General features: G+C 44.9%; 1 protein-coding gene across 1 annotated transcript in view; it reads right to left on the bottom strand.

Annotated features, from left to right (window-relative positions):
- Window positions 1–12,705, bottom strand: part of LOC133363322 (sodium-coupled monocarboxylate transporter 1-like) — a 126,320-nt gene that overhangs the window by 18,501 nt on the left and 95,114 nt on the right. The window contains exons 13-14 of the mRNA XM_061582728.1: window positions 8,699–8,805; window positions 3,914–3,999 (exon numbers count right to left, since the gene is read on the bottom strand). Of these exons, the coding sequence (XP_061438712.1) occupies window positions 3,914–3,999; window positions 8,699–8,805 (193 nt within the window). The remainder of the gene's footprint in view (window positions 1–3,913; window positions 4,000–8,698; window positions 8,806–12,705) is intronic.

Here is a 12,705-nt window from a genome sequence, read left to right as displayed (position 1 = left end):
GGAAGTAAATACCCAGGGACATATTCTGACTAAGTACCTGTGCAGTAACCAGTCCAGAGGGCTACCTGTCAAAACAAAAACAGTAAAATCCAAAAAGATTTATTTCCTTTCTTTAACCACTGAAATGCTTAATTGCACGTAGGGAAGCCAAATATCCATACAAATATGCCAATGTGTGTAACTTGGAGTCAAGTTACACAAACTCAACAGTGAAGCAAGTCTTACCAGCAGCTAAATTGTTTTGATAAATTTAATATGGAATTTTAAACTGTTATAAGTCACCCAGGGACTTGCAGATGAAAGCCAGGAGTTGAATGAACAATCACCACCTTTCAGGAGAACTGCACCTCAGCACATATATGCCAATGTGAGTAACCTTGAGTCTAGTTATGCAAAGTGAAATTGTGAAGTAAGCCTCACCAAATGCCAAATGGAATTTTAAACTGTCTTAAGTCATCCAGGAGCCTGCTGGTGGAGGGAAGACTTAGCGGAGCAGTCAGCTAATGTACGTTTACCTAGGATGATAACAAGGGAACCCTTAGCGCTTCCAAGAAAGTCACTGGATAAATCCAAATATTTACTCAGAGAGTTATGTAGAAAACCTCATGTAATTGACAAGCTATGTTCAGCTTAATTTACTTATCTTGCTTATTTACGGATTTCTACAGGAATGACAGTAAGTTCCTCCTCCATAAGGAAGTCACTGGATAAATCCAAAAAATTCACACAGACAGTTATAAAGGGCTGCAAAACTTTACACAGACGGTTAAGAAGGGCTGCAACTGTTCATAGGAACAGACTAGGGCTTCAAACTGCAGCTCATGAGGCAATTCATATACCTTCACTACACTGAGGCCCCTAGAGGAGCCACCAGGTTGCTCTATTGTTGCCTTTAGAAATGGCCTGCTGCTGTTCGGGCCTTGGGAGAACTGGAGCTTTGAGCTGAGGCTCATGAGGCAATCCATATGCCTTCACTACACTGAGGCCCCCTAGAGGCACCATGTTATTCTACTGTTGCCCTGGAAACGGCCTGCTGCTGTTCAGGCATGGGGAAAAAGTGAATCAGGTCTTTCAGAAATATTGAACCTGTTGTTCTAGTGCCTCTCATAAAGAAATGTGGAAAAGCTTCCCAGCCGAGGACTATGACACATCTCCACCCAACAGTTCTGAACAGAAAACTAGGCCCTCTCCACAGTCACTAGACAAGGTACCATCAAAAAGGTGGGGGGGAAATCCTTAGCAAAGGACTATGCCATATCTCTGACCAAGGGTTCTAAATGGAAAGCTAGGCCCTTTCCACCATCACTGGACAGACTAGGACCATAAAAATGGTGGGGAAACCTCTTCGGGTTCCATAAAAATGGCGGGAAAACTCCCCAGCCAAGGACTATGCCATATCTCTGTCCAAGGGCTCTGAACGGTAAAGTTAGGCCCTTTCCACAGTCACTGGACAGGCTAGGACCATAAAGAATGGTGGGAAACCTCCTCAGCAAAGGCCTATACCATATCTCTGCCCAAGGATTCTGAGTAGCAAAGCCAGGCCCCTTCCTCAGGGTTCTAAGTGGAAAAGCTAAGCCCTTTCCACAGTCACTGGACAGACTAGGACCCAATATGCAGCGGAGAGTGAAAAAGAGCTCATCACAAGCAGCATCCACACCAAATGTTGCTGCTCTGGTGCAAATTGCAGGTCAATATTCCTTCTGGTGGAAAGTGACCAAGTACTGTGCACACAAGGTAAAGCCCAAATTGCAAGTCAACATTCCTCCTGATGGTATTTCTTCTGACACGGGCCATGAAATGTATGGCACTGATGGCCACTGAGATGGCTGCAGCTGCGTATCACTGTGCTGTGCCTCAATAATGATATCCATAAAAACTGCCCAGGATGGTCCAGTCATGGTTACACGCATACAGTGAAGGCAGAGTGGTACCAAGCATTATGTGGACAGATTCCTGATTAATCAACCCATGCACAGATAGAGAAGCCAAAATAACCGCATACAGTAGAGGGGAGTGGTTTGACCTCTAAATGCAGCCAAGGGCCAAAATAGTGAGGCCAAAAATGACCGTACACAGTAAAGGAGAGCGGTTTGAGCTCTAAAAGCAGCCAGGAGCAAAAATCACACCTCAGGCAAAAAAAGGTTGGGCAGCCAGACCTGTTGGGCTGTTGCTGGATGGTGCAACTGGCCTGGTCTGTGAACAGGCTGCTGTTCCATAACTAAGGCAGGGGGTCCAATCTGCAGCACCCTGTGGGAGAGGCAGCAGATGCTTTGGAGCATCACTCTTAGCCAATTCATTTGCCCAATCCCACATCATAGCCTCCCTTAAGTGATGGAGAACCGTGGAAGACAAAAGGTCAAACCATAGTACTTGGGGCAGTTGCTGTTGCAGCGTAACCCCTGTCAGATGTTGCCTCTCTGAGACAGAAAGGGGGGATAGAACTATGCAGCCCATCTGTCCCTGTCACATACCGCTGCTCCATTTGGTTCTGCCGGCCTTGCGGTAGTATACTGCATTTGCCGTGCTGCTGGCCGGACGGTCACACATGAGGCAGCAGGTGGATCGCAATATTGCATTTGCCGTGCTGGTGGCAGGGCAGCAACACAAGATGCAGCAGTTGGGGCAGGCTGTGAAGAAGTAGGTATTGCCGGTCCGCTGCCCTCTAAATCGGCAGGGGCTACTGCTCCCCTTTGCACTGACATTGAGGACCTCGTTGCTTCGCCCCGATTCAAAATGGTGGGCACTCTCACTTCAACATCCCCTCAGGTGAAGGGAGCACCTCTGTGGACTTCCTACCTGGGAACACTTGCAAACCAGGGCAATGTTTACCACCAGAGCTGGATGAAGTGCCCTCATCAGGGTCATTAGTAATCAGAGGCAGCTTTCTCTGCAAAATGGCGGGAAAGTGCGGGGACTGGAAGCTGAACACTGCTGTGGCTGAGTACTGCCCAGATTTTCTTAGCCTGCTTTCTCTCAGAATGCTGAGCTTTAACGTTGAGTTTCTCCATTTTGACAAAAAATGAAAGATGCAAGTCAGGCAGGAGTTAACAGAAATGAAGATCTGAAAACTGACAGACCTCAAGAAATAAAGGCAAATCTGACTAGAACTGAGAGACAAGATAGTTCTGACAGGCAGATCTGATAGGAGGAAAAGATCAACAAATAAGACAAATTTTTATTTTATTTTTAAGGAAGGAAATTGAGAGTAGGCGAAAAGAAAGCAGAACCTCTTCGGAGAAAGAGATCTGATGAACTGACAGGTAAGACGCTCAGTTGCTAAGGACTTAAAAGGAGGAAAGATTTTTCTGGACAGTAGGCATAAACACAAGGAGAGGTCAGAAGAGGATAAAAACCCATGAATAAAGTATAGGAAAAGACAAAAAAAGGATTCAATCTCAGTGAGAATAGAGAAATCAAACAGGATGTTCTCCGAGCTGACAGGAAACTAAAACTGAGCCTCAGCAAGAGGGGAGAAGCACAAATGTCTGCTGAAGCATTTTCTGTCTCCGAGTTGTAGGGGGAGCTACAATACCCACTTGGAGACCTCTGTCATCCATGAGAGAATGTATGATCTTGCACCACTCCACTCCAATAAATGCAGCATGTATATATGTGTGTGCATATAAAAACAGGGTTGTTTGGATGACCCTTTCAATTACATCTTTCACATGCAAGAGTGTTGTGCAGACAAAAACCCAACACCATTCCCTGTGCCTGCACATTCAGCATCAGTTGTTGGATCATATCTACCCATGGCTTGGAGTTAGGGTATGTTGTTTTATGCTTCTATCTTTCTAGTGCATGTATGATTGCACAGAATGTCTGCAATTAGGTTCTGAATATAAAGAAACATACAGGATATTTAGACAGGTAGACACTATCTGCCTACGAAAGACATACAAGAAGGACTTACACACTTAGGTTTCCAGTGCAAAAAGTTGGCCATAAACTCCTCCTTGCCAAACAGAAGTCTGCGTTCCACATTTTGCTTGAGTCCTCCTAGAAGATTGAGGGATTGACAACATGATCTCTCACACAATACAAGTCATTAAGACTGGTGCAATTCACAGTACTGATAGGACTTGCTCATACTCACTCCCCTGTGGAGAGATATTCTTCTCTCAGGGCCAAAAATCAAAGATGAAATTCAGAGATTGCTCCATAGCTGTTCATTGATCTAATGTCATGCGAGGTGAACAGGATACTTTCCAATGGCACCTGCTTGCCAGATATCAAATGTGCCAAACTAGTGTCTAGGACTAACATACTAGATGGTTTACCACAGGGAAAACAGAAAGTTGTACAAGACTAGCAATAATTGCTGTACTCTTCCCCACCATGGTAATAGATGAGACTTCCACTTATTTTTTTAATAAAAACATTGAGTGGATTTTCTATTTAAAATACACAAGGCAATGTACAAATTTGTAACATGAAAGAAAAAGAAAAATAACTACAGTATATAACACAAGGTTTAAAAAGTAGCATGGTTTCCCCCCCTATTTCTATTCCAATTAGCAGCAACAGCATTTGAGCGGGTTGGGTGACAGCTGCACATTCTGGAGTGACATAGCATCATTGGGGCAGGGATGGGACAAGACTCTGACTTGGTATCAGTCCAGCACGTGAACATACACCTGCAACCTGGAGTTTCTTCAACCAATCCATCACATTGCCCCATCCCATTCTCATTCTGGTAAGCACAATATCCCTGTCCCAGTGAAATGCTGCCACTCTGCTCTCCTCTAATATGCTACAGCTGCAACTTACCATCACTGGGTGAAGCTAACCTTCTAGAAGCACCTTATGTCTAAAGTGATAGATGCTCAGTTTTTGAAGATGGTAATCAAGCTTTCTATCTTCCATTTAATACTAGTACTTGTCACTACTAGACTTGTCATCATATAGTTAAAATGGTTTCTCTGACCTGTGGCAGTGTGAATTCCTGTTGGCCATGATGGTTTAGGTTAGCCAGCTTGACATTCTGGCGTCTGTTTTAAAACTCAGTTTTGGATAGCCAGCAAAGCTAGTCTGTTTTATGGGTACTATGCATCTGTCATATACAATTAAGGGCTTGTCAGACCTTTTCCCCTAAATCGACAGAAGGCCCAACATACTTCCTGGAATATCCAACAGAAACTAAATTTAAATGTTAATCAGCCTTATTGACAGGCAAACATATCCAGCTCTAATATTCTAAGCTCTAGTCCTGAAGGTTTCAGTGGTCTGAAGCCTGGTCGGTCCAGTTGCTCAGGAACCCATGGAACATTCTAAAATCTCCTGTGATACTTTTGCTAAACACTTTGCCGACAAAATCTAGCGTCTGAAGAGCACGCTTCCGCTCGCCGTGGAGACAGGAAGTGGGCCAGAGTCGGCCAGTTGCATTCCGGTCTGTTGGGATCGGTTTCAGCCTCTTCTCTCTGAGGAAGTGGACAAGGTGCTCTGTACTGTGAAGCCAACCACCTGTCTGGTTGATCCTTGCCCTTCATGGCTCATCATGAGCTGTAAAGAGAGACTGGGCGAAGGGATTAAGGCGGTGGTGAATGCATCCTTGCAAGAGGGTGCAATGCCATCAGCCCTCAAGGAAGCGGTAATAAAGCCCATCTTAAAAAAACTGTCCTTGGATCCCCAAGAGTTAAACAACTTTCGCCCAGTCTCTAATTTACCATTCTTGGGCAAGGTGATTGAGAGGGTGGTGGCTGCGCAATTACAGACACACTTGGAGGAAACGGATTATTTAGATCCATACCAATCGGGTTTTAGGACTGGTCATGGAACGGAAACAGCCTTGGTCGCTCTGGTAGATGATACGCGGAGGGCATTGGATAGGGGTGAATACACCTTCCTTGTCCTCCTGGGCCTCTCAGCGGCTTTCGATACTGTTGACCACAGTATCCTTTTAAATCGCCTAGAGGGATTAGGAATAGGAGGCACTGTCCTGCAGTGGTTCCGTTCCTATCTCTCGGATAGGCAGCAACGGGTGGCATTGGGAGATGAGGTTTCAGACCCTTGGCCTCTTCATTGTGGAGTGCCACAGGGTTCTATCCTCTCTCCCATGCTATTCAACATCTATGTGAAACCGCTGGGAGCAATCATCAGGAGTTTTGGGTTGCAGTGCCATCAGTACGCCGATGACACTCAGCTCTATCTCTCCTTTAAGTCCTCACCGGAGTTGGCTGTGAACACCATGTCCAAGTGCCTGAAATCCGTAAGTGGATGGATGGGAGAGAATAGGCTGAAGCTGAACCCCAACAAGACTGAGGTACTACTTGTGGGAGATAAAAGGAAACTAGGAATTACTGACCTGATGCTTGATGGAGTAAGTTTGCCCCTGAAGGACCAGGTCCGCAGTCTTGGGGTCATACTTGACTCCCAGCTGTCCATGGAGGCTCAGATTACAGCAGTGAGCCGGGCAGCCTGGTATCAATTACATCTGATATGGAGATTGCGACCCTACCTTCCTGTTCATCTGCTCCCTCAGGTGATACATGCCCTGGTCTCCTCTCGCCTAGACTATTGCAATGTGCTCTACGTGGGGTTACCCTTGAAAACGGTCCGGAAATTACAGCTGGTACAAAATGCGGCGGCACGCTTGATTACGCATAGCCGTCGCTGGGATCATATCACCCCAGTGTTATTAGATCTTCACTGGTTACCAGTTGTCTACCGGGCCCAATTCAAGGTGTTGGTGTTGACCTTTAAAACCCTATACGGTTTCAGCCCAGTATATCTGAAGGAACGCCTCCAGAATCACCGATTATGCCGCCTGACGAGATCAGCCTCGCAAGACCTTCTCTCAGTCCCACCGGTGAGAACAGCTAGGCTGGTACGGACCAGAGAGAGGGCATTCTCTGTTGTAGCCCCCACCCTCTGGAACTCCCTCCCTTTTGATCTCAGACATGCTCCTCCCTGTCCAGCTATCGCCGAGCCTTGAAGACCTGGCTGTTCAGGCAGGCCTACAAGATTGGGACAGATTAATTTTATGTTATAACTGAATTAACGGATGGTTTCTTTAGCTTAAAATTTGATTATGTTGATGTATATGGATTGTTTTATTCTTGTTGTTCGTCGCCTAGAGTGTCCCTAACTCGGACAGATATGCGGCTGAAAAATAAAATTTATTATTATTATTATTATTATTATTATTATTATTTATTTATTTATTTCAACTGGAGTCTGCTGCCATGGGGTATGTTCCTGTTCGTTTTTCCTCTGTTTCCATTTCTATGTTCTTCCCTAACATATGTGTAGGCCTCAGGGAACTTGCTCATCTGCCAGGCAGGGCCAGCCAAATCATGACGTGAACTGAGACGGTTGTCTTATGCAACATGCAAAGGGGATGGTGAATTGGTGCCCCCTGGGCATCCAGCTTCCTTACCTCATTGCTGGGCCCACATTCTGGAACCTTGCATGGGTGGCAACATCTCATCATGGCAGTTAGTTTTGTTTAAATGTATATAAGTAATTTTGATTTTTTGCCTAAGTTCTTCTAGGTGCCCCAGCAAAGTGGCAGCAATGCAAGCAGTCTCCTGCCCACCTCATCCACCACCTGCTCCAAGGAAAGGGAGGATGGGGAGGAGGATTGCTTGCTGATGGTTCTGTAAAAACAATTTTTTAAAAAATAAGGAGGCTGCCACCAGTAGGAAGGAGCAGAGGAGAAATCCACTTAATCAGTTCTACTTCCCTGTCTATGCTTATCCCCTTGTGGGATGCAGGATGGCTCCCTTCTCCATGCTCGCTGGACACCCAGGTTTCTCCACTAGCCTTTTTACAGACTGAACATCTATTTAGTGTGGCCAGCAGCCACACACTTCTTCCTAGCAATAGCTAGACATTCAAGCTCCTTCCAGATGTTTTCTCTGTTTTTTGCTTGACTGGGTGGGACCCCTGCCACGTCCTCCATGGTGGTCTGTAATGCTTTCCCCATTCCAATTATTTCAGTTTGCCTCAGGAACGAGGAGGAGAAGAGAGAAAAAAGGTGGGAAAGAATTAAAGGAAGGCAAGAGAGGCTGAGAAGAGACAAAGGAGAGGGGCTCCCTAATCATCACCAGAAACAATATCTGAGAAGACACAAAGGAGGGAAGCTTTTTTCTCCCTTTTCTTTCAGAGAAACAAGATATGAAGACATACTAAGACAGAAGAAAGTGATTGCAGAATTAATGGAAACAACGAGAAAGAAGGACGTAGGCCTGAATACAGATAAAACTGTATTCAGGTAGACTGCTCCGAGTGAAGGCAGGAAGCAAACTGAAGTCTCAACAGGAAGGAACAACTAGGAGCTTCCTTTGAAGCCAGAGTTCCCCACCTTTGAGTGATGGGGGAGCCAAACCCACTTAGAGACATCCAACAACAAAGAGAGAATGCCTCTACGACCCTTTGATGTGGATGCACATGCCCGCTTGGGATCTCTCATTATGATTAGATGCTTACGATTACACTTGTAGCAGGATCAAACATTTATACAGAAAAAGGTTGATACAAATTGTGCACATATCACTTACTAGTATGGATATAGCTGCTCACTGAAGACCTACATTTAAAGGGGAACATTATAGAAAAGAAGCAATTGTTTGAACAGCTGAGATCCTTTTATACTGTCTTACATTATTGTGTTGCTACATTAAGGAGATAGAGCAATACAAATGTGAATGCACCACAGACACCAATTTCTATGCTTGTCAAAACTACAAAGACTTACCTGTCACTACACTCATGATTGATCCCACAATAAATGTTATCATAGTTCCTAATGGGCTGAAGTATAGATATGATAGTGAGTACCACCAATATTCTTCAATGAGAGGTCTGGAAGGAAAAAAGTTTAATATTACCTCCTAAAATTATATCTAATGATATCCACAAACTAGTTAAAATATACCATGATTTAAACTGCTAAAGGTTGCAATGCTATACACACTTACCTGTGAGTAAGTCCTATTGAACTCAATAGGACTGACTTCTGAGCAGACATTGATAAGATAGCACAGTTAACACACAATCTTAAAGACAAGGGACAGATTATGGAATTATTTTCTGTTTTATGGGAGGTAAAACACTCCTCTTTAATGTTCATACATATGGACCACTATATTAATGAAAGTTTGTTTTAAGTTTTAAGAAACTGAGTGATGGTAAATCATATTTCAATAAAGTTACTAGACTTGCCTTATAGTACGTCAAGGGGAATGTAAGATGAGCAGTTAATGTGCATACCAACCAGGCACGGTGCAATGTGCACCAGGCCTCGTGAAGAATGTGTGATGTGGAACTGTGCACATTTCCTGGTCAGTATACATGGTAAACCACCTCTGAATACCGCTTACCATGAAAGGAACCGTTTTACTCACCAGAAAGGTGTTTCTCAGTGGGCGCCAGGACACCGCCAAGTGGGTAATGTGTTCCTTGCTAGTGCCTGAGGCAGGAAAGAGTTAACACTCCAAAACGACCGATAATGTGGCCCCTCCCACGGAGTGCTAGTTCGCCGTCTGGCCAAGCTTAAAATATAAACTTATACATATCGAAAAAACTGTGGCAACATTAACTGTAATTATGAAAACATACATTCTACACTTCAGTTGTAAAAATAACTATACAGTCTCTACTCTGAGCGACTGCCAACTCCACTGAATGATACATGGGAGAGGAGTGATCATTGACTCTTCAGTGTCCACCCATTTTATTATCATGTTTCCTGTCGTTCGTATCCCAGGGTGGGCCTTGGCGGTGTCCTGGCGCCCACTGAGAAACACCTTTCTGGTGAGTAAAACGGTTCCTTCTCCAGTGGGCACCAGGACACCCCCAAGTGGGATGTTCCAGAGCTAACGTATTGATTGGGTGGGTACATAAATATTCAATGATCACTCAGGACCTGCTGAATAACTCGCCTCCCAAAAGCTGCTTCAGCTGAAGCATAAAGATCTATTTTATAACGTTTAGTAAAAGTGTTAGGGTTTGCCCAAGTAGCAGCCGTACTTATTTCTTGAAGAGATGCATTTGTTGAATAAGCTGCAGTGTCAGCCGCTGCTCTAGTGGAATGAGCAACGATGCCTGAAGGTAATGGTATGTTTAGAGAACTGTATGCTAAGGCAATGCAGCCCTTAATCCATCTCGCCAAAGTAGAGGAGGACACCTTTTTACCGAGAGTAGTTGGATGGTAAGAAACAAACAAAGAATCAGTTTGCCTTATTGGCCTAGTCCTGTTTATATATACTTTAAGTGCTCTCCTCACATCCAATGAATGCCAAGCGCGCTCTAGAGGATGCTTTGGCGAAGGATAAAATGTTGGCAATACTAATTCCTGCTGACAGTGAAAGGCTGAATTAACTTTTGGAACAAAAGTAGAATCTGTTCGCAAAATAACTCTGTCAGTATGGAAGATACATAGATGTTTTGCCACCGAGAGAGCTCCAAGTTCAGATACTCATCTAGCTGATGTTATTGCTATGAGGAATAATACTTTGAAGGAAAGTATTCATAACGTAGACGTTTTCAATGGTTCAAATGGCGGTTTTTGAAGAGCTGCCAAGACCTTGTGAAGATTCCATGTTGGAAAACGATGATGAACAGGTGCTGACAATAGTGAAGCCCCTCTTAGAAATTGTTTCATATAGGGATGAGCTCCCAGTGATGCATAAGAAGACTTAGACAGGACTGTTGACAACGCAGAGGCTTGTCGTCTCAAAGTATTGGGTCTCAACCCGTTCTGCAAACCAGCATTTAAAAAGGATAACACCTCTGTAATTCCCGAGGTCCTAGGTGAAACATGATTCCTCTTACACCATTTCAAAAAGGCCGCCCAGGTATACTGGTAGCTTCTTATGGTGGACTGTCTTCTAGATGCCAATATTGTGGTGACCACTTCCGTTGGTAATCCAGCCCTCAGCAGTTTGCCCCGCTCAATTTCCATGCGGTCAAGCTCAACCATTGAAGATCGGGGTGGCGAAGCGGTCCTTGTAGCAGCAAATCCAGTCGAAGAGGCAGACGCCATGGGGGCTCGACAGATAGGTTGACTAGCTCTGAGAACCATGGCCTCCTTGGCCAATCTGGGGCTAGTAGAACAACATTGGCCCTCTCCATCCTTACCTTTTTCACTACCCGAGATAGCAATGGAAAAGGAGGGAACAGATACAGTGTTGCCTTTGGCCAAGGAGAATTTAGGGCATCTACACCCTCTGCTCTGAGAGATGGATAGCGAGTGTAATACCTCATCAGTTGATGATTTACACCTGAAGCGAAAAGATCCACATCTATCCTTCCGAACCTGCTGCGTATCTGGTTGAACACGCTTGTACATTCTCTACTCCCTTTATATATTCCGCTGTCAATGAATGGAGTGTGTGCTCTGCCCAGGAAATTAGTAGAGATGCCTCCTGATAAAGAACCAGTGACTTCGTCCCTCCTTGATGATTTATGAACGCTTTCACACAGTTGTTGTCTGTTCGCAGCAGCACATGTTTGAGATGGAATAAAGGCACAAAATGCTGCAGCGCCAACCGTGCTGCCCAAAGTTCTAGAAAGTTGATGCTTTGGTTTGATTCGTGAGGGGACCAAGATCCCTGCAGAATTTGACCTCTGCAGTGAGCTCCCCACCCCTGAAGACTCGCATCTGATGTGACAGTCTCCCGTGGTGGGTCCTTTAAGGAAAATCCTCTGTGTAGGTTGCAAGCCTGTGTCCACCAACGAAGAGCGGTTTTTAATCGTAACGTCAGAGGAACCTGGAGATGCAGGGAATGCGCTATCTGCCACTGGTATGGTAACAGTGTCCATTGTAGAGGATGAACATGAAATCTGGCCCATGGGGTAACTTGGATAGAGGAAACAAGCATGCCTAAAACCTGTGCTAAGACCATTAAGTCCTCTGCAGACTTCGCTAACAGTGGTTGAACAGCCAAATTTATCTTTTGAACCCTGTCTTCCGAAAGAGAAATCGTCTCCAGTTCTGTATCTATCATTGCCCCCAAATGCTGTAAACGTTGTTGAGGGAACAAATGACTCTTGGGTATGTTGACTAAGAATCCGTGATTGTGGAGAACTGCTAGTATGGTGTGAATATCCTGATAAGCTGACTGTGCTGTGTGTGACCGAATCAGAATGTCATCTAAATATGGGTAAAGATTCAACCCATGTTGACGGAGATGCGCGACAAGGGTCACCATAATTTTTGTGAAGACCCTCGGTGCTGACGCCAAGCCAAAGGGCATTGCCCTGTACTGATAGTGGTGATTGTTGTAAACAAAGCGGAGGAACTTGCGGTGCTGCGGATGGATTGGCACATGTAAATATGCTTCAGTTACATCTATGGAAGCAAGGAAGTCGCGAGGCTGAATAGCTTCTTTTATGGACACTAATGTTTCCATGCAAAATTTCCAGTATCTGACAAATCCGTTCAAAAATTTTAGATCGAGTACGGCTCTCCAATTGTTTCCTTTTTTGGGCACAAGAAAGAGAATAGAATAAACCCCTTGAAATTTCTGGTGCTGCAGAACCGGTTCTATGGCTGCTATCTGCAACAGATGTTGTATTGCCTGTTGTAGCAGCCTGCGCTTCTCGGGATGTGCTGAAACAGGGGACAGGAGAAATCTGTTTGGAGGCGTAGCGTGAAACTCTATCAGATACCCATACTGTAGAGCATTCTGTACCCAGCGGTCTGATGTTGTCATCTGCCAAATGTGAGCAAATTTCAGCAGGCGGCCCCCGACCGGTATC

Source organism: Rhineura floridana, chromosome 8 (assembly GCF_030035675.1).
Source record: "Rhineura floridana isolate rRhiFlo1 chromosome 8, rRhiFlo1.hap2, whole genome shotgun sequence".
Lineage (NCBI taxonomy): Eukaryota > Metazoa > Chordata > Lepidosauria > Squamata > Rhineuridae > Rhineura > Rhineura floridana.
The sequence above is the reverse complement of the archived record's forward strand: the minus strand, read 5'-3'. Positions and strand labels throughout refer to the sequence as shown.